Raw genomic sequence first — 22006 nt, 5'->3', positions numbered from 1 at the left:
CTATTCACAATAGTCAAACAGTAGAAACAACCCCAATGTCCATCAACCCATGAATAAACAAACTGAGGCATATTCACAGAATGGATTACCATTCAGCCATGAAAAGCAATGAAGTACTGATACCACTTATAACTTGGATGAACCCTGTGAACACTGTGCTTAAAGTCCAAAAAGACACAAAATGTCAAGTATCGCGTGATTCTTTATATACAGAATATGCAGAATATGCAAATCCAGAGAGACAAATGACAGATTAGTGGTTACAGAGAAAGAGGAGAAGGGAGACGGGTATGGGTGTTCTTCCACGGTGAGGAAAAAGTTCTAAGAGAGGTGGTGGGTGCACAACATTGTACACAGTAAATGCCACTGAACTGTACACTTTATCTTTTTAAAAAGATTTTATTTATTTGAGAGAGAGAGCACAAGTGGTGGGAAGGGGCAGAGGGGGAGAGAGAGAGAGAGAGAAGCAGACTGCTTGCTGAGCAGGGAGTCCAACACGGGGCTCGATCCCAGGACCCGGAGATCACGACCCGAGCCAAAGGCAGACGCTTAACCAACTGAGCCCCCCAGGCGCCCCACTACCAATCTTTTATCAAGGCAGTGTAAGCTCTCTCAATCCACCTAGAAAGTAATGCATACTCCAACGTAGATCCCATTAAGACTGTTCATGAAATACGACAGGCTAATGATTAAGTGTTCATACAGAACAAAGGTTCAAAGTAGGGAAGAAAAAGTATCAAAAACCCAGGAGATTTGCCTTGTATAAAAATGTTTTAAAACTATAATGTACAGTATTAGCACATAAGTGGCCAGATAAATGGAACAAAGTTTAGAAGCCGCTATATATATATATATATATATATACACACATATATATACATATATATATACATATATACACACACACACACACACACACGTGTATATGTATACATATATATGGAAATTAAAGTCAAAAAAAGAGAAAAAACTGAATGAAAAGGACAATATAGGTTATAACACGTCTATGACCAAAGACAGACACACATAAACACACCTAACACCATAAAAAAAACAGAATAGCGATAGACTGACAGAAATTACTTATACATACTGAATGATCAGTATACAACAAAATACATTTTTAGTGCTAATAAATCAATGTAAAAATTACCTAACTGAAAAATGGGTGGAGGGACACAAACAGGAAATTTATAGGAGAGGAAAAGCAACCGGCCAACAAAAACAGATGCTTCACCTTACTAGTTACCAGGGAAACACACGTGAAGACGAAATTTCATTTTTCACCCATCGGACTGCCCCAGACTTAAGTCTGGTGATATGGAGTACCGACAGGGAAAGGGCAATATCCCCCAACACTATGCAGCGGAGGGGAAATCAGTCCAGCTGCTCCGGAGCACAACGTGGCAGGTCTATTAAAATAAAAAACGCACAGACCACACGAGCCAGCAATTCTACTTCTCGGTATCTACTCTCGAAAAACTCCTGCAGACACGCAGAAAGACATGTAAGACAGCGTTGGCTGGCACACCACAGAACGAGAAAATCACAAGGAACTTCAAATGTTCAGTTAACAGAAAAATGGCCAAAGAACCACTCCAACAAACCCAGCAGATTAAAAGCACACAGCAGACCTCTACTTAGTAAAAGGGACAATTCTCCATGAACACAGACCAGAATTTTAAAAGAAACATGTTTGCATCTCTCTGTTCCGCCACACCAAAAAAAAAAAAAAGTTACGTCACCTCGAACTGGAGATATTTAACTTCATGATTTTGGTAAAGGGTAAAAACTGTTAGAATTGTACAGCTAGGACATTCAAGAAAGGTGAAAAAAATCAGCGCTTATGATCACATTTGGACTGGATCTTTCCACAGACTTGCAAGTAACCCGGGTGTTCAGCGCCGGGCTGGACGGGGCAAGCACGCTCAAGGCTTCGTTAAAACTACACAGAAAGACGTTGACTGCTCCAGTTTATACTCTTTCCCCAGTCCCAACGCCACGGTCAGTTCTGGAAAAGTCGGCCACTTTGTTTCCAGGGACTAAATTAAGTATCCTAATCAAATCACAACTTATTAAAAGTGGCCTATCAACTAATAAAAATGGAGCTAATGCTTCTTTCATTACAAAGTAAATCAAGCAAAATACTAAGAATCTGAAATAAGGACCACGCAATAAATTCCGAAGAAGGCTGTTGGAAGGACAGAATTGAACTCGATCTTAAAAAGCTCTCAATGAGCCAAGTCGAAGAATCGTAGGTGAATATAGGTGAGAGAAAAGTCCAAGTCTGATTAATACACATTTTGAAAAATTAGTGAATGGAAATGAAGTTTGGACTGGCTCTCTCCCGAGGAGATCACACGCACATGCTTTCAGGCTGCTGACGACGTGCTGAGCGGAGCTTAGCTGGAGAAAGACAACGCCAAGACGGCTTTGGTGGCAGACTGCTGCGCTCCGCGCCCCCCGGTGAATTATTAGCCATCACTTATGATTTTGAACTGACTGTTCTCTTCCATAAGGCAGACGGTCAACACTCAGTGGCATGGCTTCCGAGATGTACTCGCACACCAACAGCTCTCAAGTGTTCATGGTACCCCAGCACAGCAATAAAACCCCAGATGACCGACTCCTTCGGTCTCTCCAAAGCTCAGACAAGCAAATGAAATCTGAGGTCCAAGTGAGCCTGCATTCCAGGGGGTTGTTTTTAGAATCGTCTCTGGTGCTCCACGTGATACTGGCGGGGGCACTACCCTGCTCACTGCTTTGCAGGGTCCAGACCTCAGCAAGGATTTTAGAGCAGGGGGTCCCCATGAACTTCCAAGAACACGCCACGCACATGGGTGTGTAGGGGAAATAATCTTCTAAGTCCCTTTCAATAAGGAAAGTCCGTGCTTTCCTTTCCACCAAGAAGTCTGAAAACTTTATCTACCCTAACTCACTGGGGCAATTCACAGCAAAAACTGATCTGTCAGAAAGAGTCTGCTGTTGGTTTTTCTTTTTAAAACAGAAAAGATCTTTTGGGCCATTTCTTCTCGTCCTTCCAAAATGAGGAAATATAGAACTAACGCTTCAGAGAGTAACTGTATTAATGAAACGTCAACGGATTACAGATAAACATTTTAATTGATTAAATATATTATTTTCAAGATCTTTTTGAAATCGCACTTGTACTGTACTAATCAACAGCCAAAGGCAATAAAAAAGTTTAAAACCAAAAAATGTTCTGACATGAACACATGACAGGAACTGCTGCTATGTAAAGTGACATACACTGCTCCCGAGAACAATGATATTTTTAGAAGAGAATTTATCTTAACATGTGCAAGGACAAATCTGTAATCAAAGGCTGGAAGAAATATATATTAGTGCCTGCTTTTTAAAAGTTTATTTTACATTTTAAATACAGTATTTTCTCATTAAAAAAAAAAAAAAAAAAGCCAAGAAGTGCCTAACCCCATGGTTTCTATACCATATATACATGAGAGCTGACGGAGAGCCTGAAAGTGTTCTGGACAGAACAGTGTGGACACCTTTGAGCTGGAACCAGTGAATCAAAATTAAAAAACACAAATTAAGCACTGCTTAGGAGAAAATAATCCAGTTTCTGAATAACCAAAAGAGAACAGAGTTAGGTATGTACAAAACCAGGTATTAAAAAACAGACAGAAACGCAGCACGCAAAACCCAACAGCCCCTTATGTAGTGAACTGTATATAACGCAGCTAGTCAGCGGAGACCCTCCTACGAGAAGTGATTTATGACTGGAAATTGTAAAAATCTAAGTATTTCAGTAACAACATACAGTAACGTTACATGTGCATTGCCGTCTCTGTCGCTTTCTAGCTATGCCACCCTCCCTCCTGAAAACAAGAATCTCTACACTAGTCGATCACTTATACAAACGCGAGGCAATTAATCCATATTTGTTTTCTGTAAGGAAAACAAAAATGTACCTCTTCCCATCTATAAAGACATAATACAGATTAAAGCTATAAAAAAATTTAAGCACGGGCATATGCATTTCCAATTCTCTAGTAAGCAATTCCAAACTGGAATTGCGTAGGGTCTGTGCCTAAGTATTAACACACGAAAAGAAAACAGACTGTCTCTGGCAGTGATTTCCACTTAGTGCAATGTTATTCCCCACACACCGAATTATATTTAAGTGACTTTATGTATTTTAATTCAGTGGGTGCCAATTCGAGTTTACAAAACCCCTACCTATATGCTTGTGTAGAAAACAGTTTCAATTTGAGATGCTCTATAAAGCCCAATCGAGACAAAAATGAGTTACTTTTGCTTTGTTACTGGTTGAGTGAGTACCAGAGGAAGAGCGAAGGCCCAAGCAGAGGCTTGCTAAGACGGATGTCTGAGGTGTTCTAGGTGTCTTGATAGTTCAATTATCAATCAGCTTTGAACATTTCTGAGATTATCTTGGAAAATAATTCTCTGTCCTACAACTCTGAACAGCTGCACTCAAAGCAAAACAATCTGGGTCGTTCAGAACAAAATCGAACTGAGGCAATTTGTCTATGATCATCTGTGAGGTCTCGAGTTTTTAAGTTTTCAAAATGATGACCTTCACCAAAGTCAGCTGCACCTCAGGGAGACTACTGACATGAGGACGTCCAGTCACAGGTCACCGTAACTACGGGCTCTCGTAAGACACACGGAGCAGGCAGCGAGGGACTCACCATCAGCCAGGTGGGGTCAACGTGGGGAGGTTTTATTTTGGAGACCTTAAAGATTTAACACGTAGCTCCTGTAACTTCGCATCCATCAGTGACTCCGGTGGTCAGCACCCAAGGGCTGGCGGGCTCTGAGGAATCCCCTGAACCCCAGAGTATTAATGCTAAAGGGTCTCAAGGGAACCCTGAGTCCCAACAAGAGTTCGCCAGCCGTCAGACCAAAATCAACAGGGTAAACACTGACTGCAATGCTCCACAAAGGTCAAAAGAAATTCCCAACTAAATGCTGTCTTCTGCCCAACCCTAGACTCCAGACTCTGTAACAACATCTTTATCTAGTGTAATAGACTCTGTAGTAGACTGACTTTGACCTCCACAAGGAGTAGGAGTTGTCGAACTTGAGGAGGTAGACCCCTCTCCCTGGGTACTGGTGGCTGCCGGCGTACACCTCCTCGTGGCAGTCCCGCCGGTACACAGGCACGATCTCGTCCAGCAGAGGCTTGCTGGCGTTCTTTTTGGCTTTCTCTTCACTACTGACGTTTTCTGTGAGACAGAATGGAGACGCGTCAGTGAACAGATCCCGGAAAACCACGTTCGCATCAAGCAACCCCGTCCCTTCCTTTGAGAAACGGCTCCGCAGGAATTCTCTGGAGCCACTCTATAACGTACGCACCCGAGAGCACGTACTGGTTTCGTCTTTCATTCATCTGTTCATTCCTGTATCTCAGCAGCTGCTATCTGATGGTGGAAGCAGCCAGCGTCTCTCTCTCCCTGAACTCCGACCACCACTCCCACTCTGAGCCCCCACTCTTCCCTGGGGACACCCACTCGATTCCTCACTCCTCCCGGCAGGTGGAACCTCGCTTGTCTGAGCAACACCAAGGAAAATGATGCTCCTGTCCTCTTCCTCAACAAAATGAAAGTTATGTTTTAGGAAGGGGCAATCGAGCTTCCGAGGACTGTCCTGTTCCGTACATCTCAGCTAGAAGAGAGTAAAATGAGGAAACTACAGTAGAGAGGCAGAAAATCCACTCCTTCCGCTACAGGCCTGTGTCAATCCGGGGATGATCCCAGTGGCAAAAAGTGAGTTCTGATTCTAGGTTTGTCCCCGTTAACAGTTTCTGAACTGTAATGATACGAGGTTAGGGAAAAAAGACCTCTGGAAAACTATAGGAGTGGGAAAATTACGAACCAGCTTAAAATCTCAGTTTCACACATTAAACATAAACAACCTCAGGCAAACAGGTCAGAGGAATATGCAGCGTAGAAGATAAAAGACTTTCGGGTCCCTAAGAAGGCAGAGTGAATTTTGGCAGCATGAGCTAACTGTGCGGTGACCGTCAGTGATCACTAGTGGACATCTAAATAAGGGAAGTCTGAGAAACTCTCGCGGGCTAGAGGGGCTGAAGGAGACAGGGTAACTACCATGTGGCATCCTGGATGGGATCCTGGAACATTAGACAAAAACTAAGAAATCTGAATACACACAGACTCCAGCGAATCATAATGTATCCACATCAGTTCATTAGTGATGATGAACATACCGCAGGACAAGATGGGTGTTAGCAGGAGGGGGAACTGGGTGCAGAGTATACAGGAACTCTTCGTACTGTCTTTGCAACTTTTCTATAAAGTTAAAACTATTCTAAAATAAAAAAGCTTACTTAAAAAAAAAAAAAAGCAACCGACATTCTGATATATAGGCCCAAATCAGATTTGCTGCATCACAGCAATACTTAAATGTCCTTCATGTGCAAATGAGAAATAGAGTCTTTCAAAATGCAAACTATTGCCTACAAGGATATCTAGGAAACAGATGATTGGAATTCAAGATCCAGATTTTGTTCAGAACCTGTAAAACTGGGGCGCCTGGGTGGCTCAGATGGTTAAGCGTTGCCTTCAGCTCAGGTCATGATCTCAGGGTCCTGGGATCGAGCCCTGCATCAGGCTCCCTGCTCAGCGGGGAGCCTGCTTCTCCTCCCTCTACTGTTGCCCCGTTCCCCCTGCTTGTGCTCTTCTCGCTCTGTCAAATAAATAAATAAATAAAATCTTAAAAAAAAAACAACAAACAAAAACCTGTAAAACTAAAACAGATGAGCAATGCACCTTCTGTCAAGGTAAGCAAAGACTTGGGACCTGGCAGCAATAAAGACGGAAAGATCAGAGCGGGAAGATGGGTTACTTCCTCAGAGAGAACAAACTCCTGTACCTTCTAAGACCGAACGGAGAAAAAAACCACCAAAGCAACAGACAAAAAGACTGGACTGCTCTTCCATCTCAACCCAAGCTAAAAGGACCCTCATAAAATGCCCCATGGGGACAAGACCTGGTGGCATGGTGGCCTTCATAAGAAGCCATGGGGACACATGGAATCTGTGAACTAAATCTTCAAAAAGGAGAAGGTTAAGCTCACTCTTCGCAAACAACTCTTGGGAGCAATAAAGCCTCACTGTTGTTTCAGATCATACAGGGGTATTAACGGCTTAGTTTTAGATGGAAATCATTTTATGATTAGGACTAGCGCGAGGACTAGTCCATTTCCATCTGAGGGATGTCACACGTGACAGCAAAGATCAAGGGTGCGCCGTGGCTCTCGCCTCCGGAGAGGCACTGGACCCCGGCCATGTTTACCGGCCCCGCCCAAGGCCAGTAGCCCCCAAAACGAGACTCAGCAGAGGGCTCACACGAGGATGCACCTCCCTTCGGGGACTCTCCAGCAGGCAAGCCGGGAGAAACAGACCGCCTCGACCTGCTTCCGAGCAGAGACTCCCACACCAGCCACAAAGCTCTTCAGAAGTACAACGGTCTGCACACACAACCTCCCTTCCCAGACATGCGCAAACAGTCTGCTTTTCCTGAGTCCCTCCCTGACGTTGCTCGGGGGTACGTGCCACAGGGGCTGGGGCACCTGCCTGGGTCTCTCTTTCCTCACTCCTGTGTTTTCCTTTTGGTTCAGTGAGCAGTATCTGTGGGCCATCTTTACCCAGCTCCGGTCCTCAGAGAGAAAGGCCGCTGAAATCGAAGCGCCATGGGACACAAAACAGCTCAACAACACGGGCCCACGTGGGTGTGGCCATACGTGGCCCGAGGGGGCCTGGCGTGTGGCACCCGTGGTGCCGGGTCCAACTGCGCGCCTCGACCGCTGACTGAACTGGCCTTCCTCCACAGACCTCCGACAACTCCCTCTTTCAATGTATCCCGACGTGATCTCTGGAAACGCTACCAACCGTCTTCAAGCACAAGCAGCTGGTCTGCGAGTCACCCGAAAGGTCAGCTAGTTCCAAGAACTGAGAGGCGGCCTCTCTGCTCCCACGGCCAGGGCACTCCTTCCACACCAGCCTCGGGAAGCCGAGCCGGGAACTCAAGTGCTCACTGCTCACTGCGTAGGTACCAAAGCCCTGAGCTCTACCTTTTCTGTAAAACAAACTTAAGGAGACCACCTTCTCCATTAATATGCACACATTTTATAACCTACTTCCTAGACCAACAGACTTTAGACTGCTCTTGGAAACACTCCGTTTTGTCTAAAGAAAATAAAAAATTACACTGTGCAAAATGGGCAAGAACAGCTGACTTATTTTTTTAGGTATGATGTTCTGGTATGAGTTTCTGTATTTACATAAAAAAAAAATCTTAGAGAGTAACGACCTAAAAAACTAATATCAGAATTGTACATTTAAATAAATTCCAGAGTTGGCAGATTTCTTGCTTGGTCTTTTAAAATTTTTCAAAATGATCTTGCACATTTGGCTTTCCAACACAAAATGGTGGAAGTAAAACAGTACTGAGAAAGCAGTCACATAACACACTGCCAGACAGGCCTGCCTGGCATCACAGCAATGGCACGTTCGGACCCCAGTCCCTTCTGGGAGGCTGGCCTCTCAGCCTTTTCAGCTGAGGTCCCACTTATGAAGAGGTGCATCAGGAAGATACGGGTGCCTGACACGGGACCCGTGCCATCTTTGCCAACACACAACCCAGCACTCGTCAATACGGACCAACGGCTCTACCTTCCTCCTCCTCGTCGTCGTCACTGGACTCGCTGACATGCACGCTGACAGCAGTGTTCGGAGAGTCTGTCCATTCAAAGTACACCCCAAATCCAATGTCATAATTGTCTGTAGCAAATTCCCAAAAGAGGTATGATCCTTCCTCATGGGTGGGGACTCGGACAGTGACCACTTCTCCTCGGCCCACTGTAATCACGGAGTCTGCATCCTGCCGAATCTTCTCTTTAAAGTCTTTGATCTGGGGTCGTGTCCACATAGACGGAGCTGCTATTACTGGAAGAGATTCTAAAGGCAACAGGAATTACATTTGCTGAAGAAGATGAGGCTTCACCTGCAGGTGACCCACTCGCACTGGACCCCTGCCTGGCTGCAGTGGGGCGCCACGTGCCATGGGGTCTACCTGAGGCTCAGGGCCTCAGAGGACTATACAGGCTCCCCAGCAAAGTGTCCCCCCGAACTGCGGCATTTACCAATGTCACTGGGTATTCGAAGGTCACCACACCACTTCAAGAACACATGCAATTCTCAATCTTAGAAGTGATTTTTTTTTAACACTCTGATTACATACGTATAGGGATTTAAGACTGACCTTGGAAACCTCCCAGCCGGAGCCAGGGAACCCTAATAATGGAGAGCATCTGGACTTAGGAATAAATTCACTTTTGGATCTGGACAAAGAAAGCTGGGCTTTGACTTCAGTCTCTGTCAAAAAAAATAAAAGCCTTGACCTCCGAGGATCCCAAAGTTCCAGGGGCTATTCTAAAGGAGCTCAGAGAAACAGAAAAACCTGGACAGAATGGCACCGCTAAGGACGGAGCAGACAGGGGGCCAGTCCTGTAGCTAAGCCGTGTCTGTGTGCACCAGACCACTCGGCAGGTCTTTCAGAAGCAGTCACAGACCTCTGACAAAAGATTCATTTAAAAATCCTGGGAGACCTGGGGCGCCTGGCTGGCTTAGCCGGTGGAGCTTGCAACTCCTGACCTTGGGGTCATGGGTTCGAGCCCCACGTTGGGTGTGCAGATTACTTAAAAAAAAAAAAAAATACTGATAAACTCTTAATAAGGATCAAAGGGAAGACAGATTAAACCATGGGATTTTCAGGGTCTTATCCAAAGCCGTTTTCTGTTATTCCACAAAGTCAAGGCAGATGTCTGAAACGGACTCTCTTAGGAGCCACACCGCCGCCCACGCCACCAGCCCTGCCGTGCTCTTCTCTTCCTTCCAAAGTTAGTGCCTAGTCTTGCTTCAGCTTCCTTGGCTCAAGCGTCTCTACCCCACGAAGCCTCTGCCGACCTCCGCGACTCAGTCACAGTCCCCACGTCACACGCTCTCGACCCACACCATGCCTCTCTCCCCAGCACAGCTCTTACGTGGCTACAGTTTACACCTCGTGGGTCCTTCTGCCTCACGCTGTCCCCCTAGCGCTCAGAAAATCTTCAGTCAATTGCTCAAAGAAGGAATGAGCTGCCCGTAAAAAGCCAGACCTTTGAAACTGCTAAGTTAACTTCTGGTACTTTAGTCTCAAAAAACACTGCAGTCTATGGCAGGCAGCCTCCAGGATGCCCTGACCCCGTGATCCCCATGTCTGGGTGCTCACGCACCGGGGAGGTCACCACCCACAATGTGCCTGGGTCGGTATGTGTGGCCAACAGAATGCAGTGCAAGTGCCAATGTCGTACTTCCAAACTCAAAGCATAAATGACACTGCCACCTCTGCCTTGTCCCCTTGGATAATGTGCTCTGGAGGAAGCCGGCCACTGCGTCAAGATCACTCAGCCTGAAGGAGAGGCTCCGCAGGGCAAGGAACCGTGGCCTCTGCCAACAGCCAGCACCAGCCTGCCAGCCATGGAGGAAGCACCAGGAAACAGAACCTCTGGTGCCCACGGAGCCTTCACCCGACTCCAGTCCCAGCAGCATCAGGACCGAAACCCCATGGGACCAGAGCCACCACCGCTCAGCTAAGCGGCTCCTCTGTTCCCGAAACCCCAGTCACCTCACCCAATGTGTGAGACAATCTAGAGCTGTTACAGGGAGCTGCTAAATCGGTACGATTTGTTACACAGCAACAGATAACCCATACATGGCCCCAAGTGTCCAAAAGTCCTCTGACGAACTCTTCTCGCTATTCTAAGGGTCACCAGAAGCATCAGATTCAGACTCAAGAGGGTACAAAAGCATTCAACTCTCACAAGGATGTGACTGCTCTCCAAAGCCAGTGAGCCCAACTCCTGACTTTCTTTCCATGCGTCTCAGTTATGACATCTGGACAGACACACACACTTGCCAAACTGTACCTTTTGGTCCATTCTCCACAGCTTCTTCTGCAGCTTCTGGTTCAAGTTCTTTTTCCGGGTTGTCAGTGTGAGTTTTGGCCTGTCCATTGACTGACGTCCTGTCGCCCGGCGCCGCTGCGTTCCCTTTTGATGATGCAGGCAAAGGAGCCCCCGCAACTGCTACTTCCTGCTGTTTCTGTAAGGCTGCCTGCAAGCGGGAAACAGTGAAGATATGCTGACCAGGACGGCTAAAGATGGCACTTTTGCCCTGGGATGCACCCTGACCCCGTGTTTTTGTTCTACCAAAGCACTGTGCTTCAAGAAATTACTAACAGACTTTATATCAGTTTTATCCTATCTATGATGAGTACGAGGACAATATCAAGCCAACAGCTAAAAATGATGAAAAACTATCACAAAAACCCAGATCACGTTTTTGGTCATTAGAAAAACTAACCAGGAAAAATTAAAGTAGACAGAAATAACCAACCCCAAATATAAGTAAAAGCAAAAATTGAACACTGTGACATCTGTTCTTAAAACCAACGGAAGAAAATCTTGACAAAATTCAGATACATAAAATCTGAATTAGGAAAATTAAACTTGGTAGAAATAAATGGTCACAGAGGAAAATTTACGAAGGCAGAAGCTGTAATTAGTAAAATCTGATACGGGCCCTCAAAGTAATCAATAAATCAAATATGGGCAATTACTCTAATATGGACAAAAATAATCAATAAATGAAATCTTCACCATAAACTATATACAGAAATACTCACATCACAATTGAACTGAAAACTGTTAATCATATTATAAAGAATATAAACCTAAGAATTAAACAGGCTTATAAAATGGAGCTTGAGGTCAAAATATTTTCTCAATGAAAATTCATCACTGGTTATATAATTACGATTAAAATATGTGCATTCATAAAAATGGAATCAAAATGTCCTGAGTCAAAATGGAAGAGCAAAAACATTTTAAACACAAAGGACAACTATTTGGGGACATTCCCTTCCTCCATCAAGATGGATATTAGTAGGGGACGCCTGGGTGGCTCAACCAGTTAAGCAACTGCCTTCGGCTCAGGTCATGAATCTGGAGTCCCAGGATGGAGTCCCAGATCGGGCTCCCTGTTTAGAAGGGAGTCTGCTTCTCCCTCTGACCCTCCTTCCTCTCATGCTCTCTCTCTCTCTCTCTCTCTCAAAAAAAAGATGGGTATTAGTATTACTAGATATACCTAAGTGTTGTTACTTAAGCAAATTTTGGGGAAACTTTGAACTATACATAGAGAAAGGTGTACCAATCATACAGAAATGTACAGCCTGGTCGTTCTTCATAAACCAAACATACCCATGTAAGCAACACCAGGACAAGGCATTATCTGCATCCCAGAATCCTCCTTTCAACACACTCCCCAGCCATACTGCAAGGGTCACAACTATTCTTTCTTACAACACTACAGACTTGCTCTGCCTGTTTTTTTGATGTTATATAAATGGAATTGTATAATAAAGGTTCTTCTTTGTGTCTGGCTTCTTTTACTCGACATTATTTTTGCAGGGTTCATCAATAAGGTCATACGAGTAATGTATTTTGTTTGTTTACGCTGCTATGCTATTCTGTTGTGAAGATACACAACTTATCCATTTTACTGTTGATGAACAGTTGGGCACTGAAGTAACTCTAAATTGAACCATGTAGGCGTTAAGTGAGCTTATGTTTACAAAAGTAAAAAATAAATAAAGTAATGAAACAAAGAAAATACAGGGGAAAAAGCCTTTGTAATCTCATGGTTTGGGGATAATGACATATTCCTGCATATCTGCACACACATTTAACATATCATCTACAATCCAATTACTTCCACCAACGGCAACGCTTTCTTCTGCGGCTAACGCAAGCTGGTAATACTCGCAGGATTTTAAAATACCTCCTTCCAAGGCCTAGATTCTCGGTCATTCCCACATCAGTTTTCCAGAAAGAATACCGGTTCCAGAAAAAGCGTATACAACCAAAACAAGCTGGCACACTGAGAAGGCTCACGGCACGATCTGTGGACGATCAGCCCCCCGCTCAGACAGCCACTCTCCAGGAGGCCGTACTTGAAATCCTCCGGCAAAGGGAACAGCTCCCTTTGGGGATCCCACTGCCCGCTGATATTTATCTATTCTAGACAACAGATCATAACGATTTATTTACACCGTCTCTCATCGGCACTTTGGGAAGGTTTTAAAAAGCACAGAAAGGTACAGGAACAAACACTCACGCAGCTACACCTCCGAATGAACAAGTGTTAGTATTTTGCCATTTTGCTCAGTATTTAGAAAAAAAAAAATCACTACTTTAGGGGGCTGAAGTTTCCTTTGCTCCCTCCCCGGTGCATCTCCTTCTCCATTCCCAGAGAGCACCAATCAACGTGTAACACCGAGTTCCATCGCTGTTATCTAAATTATGGATTCCAGATCCTTCTCTTCCACAGATTCTTGGTCTGCCCTACTTGACCAACTGTGTTCCACTAAATGACAGCAACCCATCGACAGGGCAGGGCGTGAGCTATCCCACTGGAAACATCTCACAGCCCGTCACGGAAGCAGGAAGAGGGGGTGGTATGCTCAAGCAGAAACAGGCTTTCGAGGACAGAAAAGAAACCCCTCAGAAAAGCCACTTATATTTATTGATAAATAAAATCTTTTTCATCTTCTCATGAACGACACAAAATCTGCAGTGCTTTTTAACTACTCGCTAATGCTAAAGATTCAAGGGAAGAGGTATTTTAAGTAAGGATATTAATTTCCAAAGAATTTAAAGAGGTTGGTAAAACAGCCAGGATCACTTCATCCGACAAGAAACGTCAAGCAACTACAATGTCGCACGCATCCTTCCCTCAGACTGTCTGGCACGTCATAACTGCTTTCTAAGTGAAAAAAAGCAAGTAAATAAAACTTGTCCGGCTTCACTCTGCGAAGGCATTAGTGCCTCTGCCCGGTGTGAAAAGGGCACACGGATCAGTGATCTGCTGTATGTACACAAATACTTTCACAGAGCAACTCCCGTTCTCACTTTAGTCCTCTGAGAGCTCGGTGAGGTGAGCGGGGCAGGTACCAGGATTTTTTATCCCATTCCCACCCACTGGGAGAAAAGACAGAAAAATCAGAGCAGCAGGTAGCCTATCTGATACCAAACTAGATTATGGCAAAGCCAGGACCCAATCCAAGTGTGACCTTGTTTTTCATCCCATCTCTTCATCCTAAGTCGCTCACTCCTGTGTGGAAGCCAAGTACCTGCGGGTAGGGAGCTGGGGGAGGACTACCACCGTGGTGCAGGGGAGCACGGTCTCGCTCCAGCACCTCACGCAAACATCAAGAGGACCAGCCTGCAAAACCAGCCGACAGCCTTACGGGACGGGTCCCCCCACAGGCAGCTGCCCCGGCCTATGAGAGCCCACCGCCTGAACACCATGGTCGAACGAACACGAGTTACCCAAGTCCTCATGGTGCCTGGACCACCAAGAGAGTCACCACCAAGAGAGTCTCCCCCGGACTCACCAGAATGACACCTGGCCCACACGACCCCCAGATGCCCTGCGACAAAGCAGTGGCCACGTCAGTTTTTGCTTCCACGCCATCTATCTGCTTTCGTAACTGCCCGCGCACCCCGAGTCTCCCTTCCCAGAGGCCCCTGCGAGTTACTTTATCCTTCGAGGCTAACGGATGCGGAAGTGGCGAGCCCCCGTGGCGAGGGAGCTGTGGTCCCTGCGGGAGCCCCCCCGCGCCCGGCGCACCTGCTGCTGGGCGAGCTGGACCTGGTACAGCTGCTGCATGTACTGCTGGTAGTGCTGCTCCTGCAGCTGGCGGATGAGGAGCTGCTGCTGCTCGAAGTTGCCCGGGTACTGCTGCGCCGCGTACTGCTGGAACTGCACGGCCGTCTGCGAGTTCAAGGCCGCCATGATCTGCTGCCTGCAACGTCAGAGAACACACAGCCGTCGGACCGCAGGCCACGGCTCGCGGCGAAAAAAAATGTCCTCACGGCTGATTTCTATTTGTCACGTCACGAAGGGACTGAGCCAGGAATGCCTTCCCACCAACACGTGTCCCAGGCCCAGATGACAGATTCCAGAAAAGACACCGGGCCTCTCACTTTCCGCTGAGGGTTTTCGAGGAAAATCTGGGCTGGAAGGAGAATGATACGCGGGTCGGATCCCCATCGTAACCACGAACGGTCACGGGGCCCCTACTATGCGCCACGCGGTGTTCGAAGGGCTTGCAGGTCCTCAGCTACCCGGGCGCTCATGACCGTGGCAGAGACAAGGCTTCAGATGGAAGACAGTGCAGGCCTTCGGGAATTTGCCTGAGATTACACTGCCGGGGAGCGGCCCGAGCCGGGACGCAGTCAGGCAGGCCTGTGTCAGCCTGGACTCCCAGGAGGACGCTGCGCAAGGGTGCCCTGTCATCTACGGTGGGGGGTGGGGACCGACAGGCGTCATTCAGCTGCTGGCCACGGCTTCTCTACCTGAATGCACGGAGAGCAGGAAGAGGCAGGACAGTAACCAGACTATGCCATGAGCGGCGCTGGTCAGTGTAAATACAGCCAGGGAAACTGAGTGCCCCTAGCATTTCATTTAAAGCCTATCTTTGAGGGGCGCCTGGGTGGCACAGTGGTTAAGCGTCTGCCTTCGGCTCAGGGCGTGATCCCGGCGTTGTGGGATCGAGCCCCACATCAGGCTCCTCCGTTATGAGCCTGCTTCTTCCTCTCCCACTCCCCCTGCTTGTGTTCCCTCTCTCGCTGGCTGTCTCTATCTCTGTAGAATAAATAAATAAAATCTTTAAAAAAAATAAATAAAGCCTGTCTTTGGGACGTGTGGGTGGCTCAGTGGGTTAAGCGTCTGCCTTCGGCTCAGGTCGTGATCCGGGGGTCCTGGGATTGAGCCCCGAGTCGGGCTCCCTGCTCTGCGGGGAGTCTGCGTCTCCCTCTGCCTCTCCCCCTGCTTGTGTGTGCGCGCGCACGCGCGCACTCTCTCTCTCTCTGACAAATAAATAAATAAATAAATAAGGCCTGCCTTCCAGAACAATATTGAAAATATCTGAGTACGTTTGGCTTAGAGACAGTAATTTCTCTTATCATAAATCTCATTTTCTCTCCTACAGGCACCACTGGCCTCCTACCTCACTTATGTGACCAACTTCACAAAGACCACAAAGCCATCTATCAATAGACAGATAAGCAGATAGATGAGATAAAGCAAAATCTCACAAAGCCCTGCAGGAAGCGACGCTGGGCCCACCCAGGGCACCGCCTGCTCCCAAAGCTGTAGCACTCTAGTCTCTCCCCAAAGTGGAACAGGGCCCTGGGCCGGTCTGTGACTACTGCTGAAGCCTGAGGAGCTGCTGGGAGATAACAGGACACCCAAGGACTGTCATGCTCTCTGGTTTCCTCTAAATGCCACCCCCCACCCCCACCCCGCACCTCAGACCTTCCTCCCCCACGTGCAGCGTCAACCCCTTCCTCCCTGTGCCCACAGCTCCCTCCTGAAGAACCAGTCCTTTGTGACGCAGCTGCTCTCACAACCCTGAATGAGAAATGGTTACAGGTCCCAAATCCCGTATGAGGAACAGACACGCCTGACACTGGCTGCACGAAGCAGCTCCTCTGTCCTGGGACTTTGTAACCGGGGCTCTCTCCGAATCTGGCCGGTCTACCAGGACAGCCTCGTGTCCACCAAGGCAGAGAACAGAAGGGGCGAGAACAGCTAGGAAGTGAGACAAGATCGCGTGGACCCAGGGACAGAGCCAGCAAGCCACCTCAGCTCCCGCTCTAGTCCCTGGGTCCCGGCAGCTAACCCCAAGGTCTTTCCTTGTCGCCACCCACTGAAGCTTGAGTTGAGGCCCTCTCGGTAACATGACAGATTACTGGTACAAATGGTGGGAACTGGTGGTGTGCGCCTCTCAGCGCACATGTCACAGAGCTCTCAGGTGGCACCCGGAGACCGTGGCGGTCCGGCGCTCACGCTTGAACAAAAGCAGTCCGACCCGCTTACTTCTGCTGCTCCAGCCGAAGCCTCTCCTCTTCTATTCGCCTCCTCTCCTCTTCTTCCCGCCTCAGCCTTTCCTCCTCCTCTCTCCTGCGCTTCTCCTCCTCCTTCTGCAGACGCTCTCTTTCTTCCTCTTCACGCCGCCTCCGCTCCTCCTCTTCCTTCCTACAATCGAGGACAGGCACGGTGAGCCCTGTACAAAGAACCCTGCTTAAACATAATTAAAGACTTTATTTCCCAGTGAAAACTGACACAACTCGGAGAGAACACTGTGGTCATATTATTGAAATCTGAAATGCATACACTCCGCTGGTAGAAATTTATTCTGTGGGGTCAATCTCACAATCTGCGAGAACATGGCAGAAATAATCACGGCCGTGCAGCACAGGAGAAAGGTGTCCCCCAGTAAGAGACCACTGAGATCATGATGTGCCCGCATCCCGAAGGTTTCCCTCACCTACGCTCACAGAGTCACAGGCTTTCCCTTCCCACCGTTTGCTGTGGTTGCAATGAAGTTTGTATGAAAATTCAGCAATGCACCTGCCCTACTGTTAAAAGTCCGTGCTCCGCGAGAGCAAGGCTGCCTGCCTCCCAGCACTCCATCCTCAGAGCTGAGCACAGTGCTGGAAAGAACGAGCACTCGATGCGTATGTCTAAAATGAATAATGTACCCCAAAATGCCATGTGGCCACAAAAAAACATGACTATGTGGCCTGACATGCAAAGACACTTCATATGCTTGTTTAATGAAAAAAGCAAGGAAATAATAGGAAAAGAACTGCAAAGAAACACCTTAACTGGGGGCACCTGGGTGGCGCAGTCAGTTCAGCGTCCAATTCTTGCTTTCAGCTTAGGTTGTGACCTCAGGGTCCTGGGACCGAGCCCCCCATCAGGTTTCACGCTCAGCGCAGAAGTCTGCTAAACTTTCTGTCCCTCCCCCACGTGCACATGTGCGCTCGAGCTCTCTCTCTAATAAATAAATCTTTAAAAAAAAAAAAAAGATACCCTTAAATGTGTCCTTTCTCATCTATCGAGAGAAGAGAGCGACTAAAAGCAGGGTGGGAGGGAAGGTTGGGTCTGTGCTTCACATACTGCCATAATGAAAAATATTTACACCGCATGTCTCTGTATATTACTGCTGAAATTTAAAAAAATATCAAAGCTTTGAATTTAAAAGAGAAAAAGAGCTGGAAATGCAGGTGCAGCCCCTATCCAGCTCTCGTCCGCCCTCAGCCCCTTTCCCGGGGAAGCACAGACCCCACCGCACGAGAACCGGGTGCCGTGCCGACTGAGCATGGTGTGGAGGGCAGGACGCCTGAGGACGGGAGGCAGGAGGTCCCTGAGGATCTGAGGGGACACCATTTCTTGGTCCCACCACGAGAACTACTCGGCTTTCCCCATTTTTCTCCCCAAACTCTTGTAAGTGATGAACAGCACATCCGAGCCGCAATCAAGGCTCAAAACATAGCAATAACGTGACCTATTTTTAACTGTCACAGCTGGTACAGGACAAGAGGTTCCACAGCCAGCACTGGGACTGTAGGAAAAGGAAGTCTGTTCTTAAACGCTTTCAAAGGGTGCTAGATGGATTTCATCTCACGACAGAAGTCCTTTTTTTTTTTTTTTTTTAAGATTTTATTTGTTTATTTGAGAGAGAGAGAGAGCATGCATGGGGGAGAGGCAGAGGGAGAAGCAGACTCCCCACTGAGCAGGAAGCCCGATGCAGGGATCGATCCCAAAACTCCAGGACTATGACCTGAGCCGAAGGCAGACGTTTTATGACTGAGCCACCCAGGCACCCCCAGAAGTACATTTTTAAAAGGAAAATGCAGTTTTACACGTTAAGATGACTACTAACTTAAATGTTCAATTTACCACTAGGAATCAAAACTTTTATTTTGAGCAGCAAAGCACGTTTACTGAGCGATAGTAAAGTAACAGTACAAAGCTCCCAAAGAGGGAGGGGACCCAAGACGGTTGCCTGAATCAAAACTTTTCCTGTGGATAAAAACAATCTTCCTTTGGATAAATATCTTCTGAAAATGTATTAAACTACTTCCTATCATCTTAAACAGGAATAAAAACAGGAATAAATTACCCCCAGTCTGTCTGTTGATGACTCAGGAGTTACAACTGCAAACATAAGAACTGTCTATGTCCGAATACTGTGATGGAGAAGTTTATCTTCATATCAGTGGCCCCTGACTACTATGCTTTTTTATAATTCTTGTGTCTATTTTTCATGGTTTCTGTCTTCCTATCAGGCTGTTTTCTGTTCCAATTCAGGTTAAGGTAGGAAAGCAGAGAACCAACGGTTTCTAAAGTAAATATAATGTGAGGAAAAAATGGCTTTATAGTGTCATTTTCATCACTCAGATATTTCAGACAATCAAAGTTATTGAAAATATAACCTCTAGATAAATAAGGTGTTAACTGGGGGCACCTGGACGGCACAGTCAGTTAAGCATCCGACCCTTGGTTTCAGCTCAGGTCGTGATCTCTAGCCCTTCGTCGGGCTCTGCACTCAGCAGGGAGTCTGCTGGAGATTCTCTCTCCCTCTGCCCCTCCCCCCGCCAATGCTCTCAAATAAATCTTAAAAAAAAAAAAAGTTAACTATAATGCTGTTGAATTCACAGTCATGACAAAAAATCCCATCGACATAAACGGTGTATTTAGCAGCATTCCCACCCACCCCCTGGAAACAGTTAATAAGCCATCTGGGAGCCAGAGCCAATATGAACATCTCCATAAGGCCTACCACGTAGTGTAGGCGATAGCCATCATATGGAGCATAAGGTTCTAGAAGCTCAAGGGAAACAACAGCAAAGGGTGTGTCAGACCCGACGGCAGGGGTGGGGAGAGGGGCTCAGTTTACAGTGGAACTTGCTCAAAATCTCGGTGTAACCAGGACAAGAGGAATGTTGCCTCGATGGAGAGGTGCTTCCTTTCAAAGGGAAAGCCAGACAGAACCTGCAGCGCCCTGCCCCTCCAACTCCTAGTACAAATATCTGCTTACACCAGCAGGTTTGAAAAAGTGCCGTTAAGAAGTAGGGATTTGGGGGCGCCTGGGGGGCTCAATCGGTTAAGCATCCGACTCTTGATTTCGGCTCAGGTCACGATCTCAGCGTCGTGAGATCGAGTCCTGCGCATCAGGCTCTGTGCTCAGTCTGCTTGAAATTCTCTCTTTCCCTCTCCCTCTGCCTCGCCCCTCTGCTCGCGTGCCCTCCTTCTCTAAAAATAAACAAGATCTTAAAAAAAAAAAAAAAAAAAAAAAGAAGTGGGAATCCAAGGGGAGTGGGACACGTGATCCAGAGCAGACACTCCCTAAGGCAAAAGCATCAAGACCTGGGTTGCACAGGAATAAAGTACGAGGTGCCCTCGAAATTCACCTTTTCTTCTCTTGCTCCTCCTTCTCTATTTTGTGGGATGCAACATACGTTGAAAAGAGATGGCAGCACCTAGTCAGGAGCTGGACAAACTCCACCATGGCGTCCTCCTTAGACATGCTTCCCAGGGCCGCCCATTCTCTCCTGGAAGGAATAGCAAGAAAGGTCATTACCTCCTCTTCCTCAGAGAGTAGGAACGTGATTTAACTTAAACCTAAACGTGAATAATTCTCAACGACAACTAAAACGCAGAATGATTCTACCACAAGCAAAATGCTCAAAACTCAAGTTTCAACAAGTATGCGTTATCGATGTACTAAGTTAGATGTGCCAGTACAATGCACACTTACTGCTGTAAACTACAGCTCAGCTGCACTGTGGGTAATTTCCATACAAGCAAAAGGGTATCACAGTCCGACCTTCCCTCTATCACGTTTTAGTCTGAACCGAATACAGCTCTCGGGGCACAGTTTTCTGCCACAACGGTGTGTGTGTCTACGTAAGGAAATCAATGACTTCTATTTTAAGTGGCCGCTCTGAATGTTATTTAGGAAGAATCAAACGAAGCTGTACTTGTCTTATGTTCATCAGCAGATGAGTAAATTTCTTCCACATTATTTATCCATAAACACCTCCAAGTCAAAAACAGATACACATCTGAAGACTCCAGAAGCTACAAGCAAAAATGGCTATTTCAGGCTTCCTCTAAGCTAAGGGACCAGCTGTTTGCATCTTAACCGATTCGCCTTGCGCTCTTCTCAACACTACTCTCACTAAGGTCATTATACAACAAAACACAGTTACCTCCTGTCATTCCCCAACACATCAAAGAATCCAACCTCAGGACAAGTGTCTGGATTATATGGGCCCATAAGAACCTGCTTATGCAGTGCCACAAGCTTCAGTTTTTCCTCATAAGTTGGATGAAAGGCTTTGCCATCTTTTTCTGTAAGATAAAGAAACATGAAAACAATCAGAATTGGCAAAAAATGTATTTTCGGTATTCTACGCTGAAGGTCCGCTGTAAGGGATGCCACTGCCTGGGATGGATACAGATCTTACGGTGACATCTGTACTTCAAATACTAAATATTAATAGTCGGAGCCTAAGAGAGAAACCCTTTATGCAGAGATTCAGCACTCATCCTTATGATCCAACTTCTACAGAGAAACCCGTCCGTCAAGTTAACAGACACACACACTGTTCTGCTGGACATCTTCTACACATATCAAAAATTGTGTAACAATCGTTTTTTAAAAGTTTAAAAAATAATTTTGTATCAGTCACTTTCAACACGATCACGCATAAGAGGTTACGCGTACCTTGAAAGGCTACAGTCAAACGCATCGGTCCCACTGAGGCGGTGCGATGTGCTGAAGGGGCTCTGAAATGAGAGGTAAATCTCCTCTCAGACCTTTCCTAGCTGTGAGACCCCCGAACCTCTCTGTTCACTAAGGAAGTAAGGAGTCCGTCCACCTCTCCTTCAGAAGTCATGGGATGGTATCGATGATAGCTATCAGATCCTTCTCCCTCCTCCATATCGTGGTTGGCTCAGGCAAGCTTCCAACAGGCAATGAAGAGTGGAGCCAGCTCTGACCTGTAAAGACTGCCCTACCAC

At 46.7% G+C, this 22006-nt stretch overlaps 1 protein-coding gene across 3 annotated transcripts in view; it reads right to left on the bottom strand.

Moving 5' to 3' along the window:
• Positions 1–3104: 3104 nt before the first annotated feature.
• Positions 3105–22006, bottom strand: part of ACBD3 (acyl-CoA binding domain containing 3) — a 34778-nt gene continuing 15876 nt past the window's right edge. Inside the window, exons 2-8 of one of the 3 annotated variants that reach the window (XM_057315192.1) lie at positions 21193–21334; positions 20392–20532; positions 17009–17167; positions 14756–14930; positions 10993–11179; positions 8687–8983; positions 3105–5231 (exon numbers count right to left, since the gene is read on the bottom strand). In XM_057315192.1, coding sequence (XP_057171175.1) covers positions 5020–5231; positions 8687–8983; positions 10993–11179; positions 14756–14930; positions 17009–17167; positions 20392–20532; positions 21193–21334 — 1313 coding nt within the window. In that variant the 3' untranslated portion in view covers positions 3105–5019. The remainder of the gene's footprint in view (positions 5232–8686; positions 8984–10992; positions 11180–14755; positions 14931–17008; positions 17168–20391; positions 20533–21192; positions 21335–22006) is intronic. The other 2 variants (XM_026509511.4, XM_057315193.1) reach the window with 2 other exon arrangements.

Source organism: Ursus arctos, unplaced genomic scaffold, assembly GCF_023065955.2.
Source record: "Ursus arctos isolate Adak ecotype North America unplaced genomic scaffold, UrsArc2.0 scaffold_2, whole genome shotgun sequence".
NCBI classification, from domain to species: Eukaryota; Metazoa; Chordata; class Mammalia; order Carnivora; family Ursidae; genus Ursus; species Ursus arctos.
The sequence above is the reverse complement of the archived record's forward strand: the minus strand, read 5'-3'. Positions and strand labels throughout refer to the sequence as shown.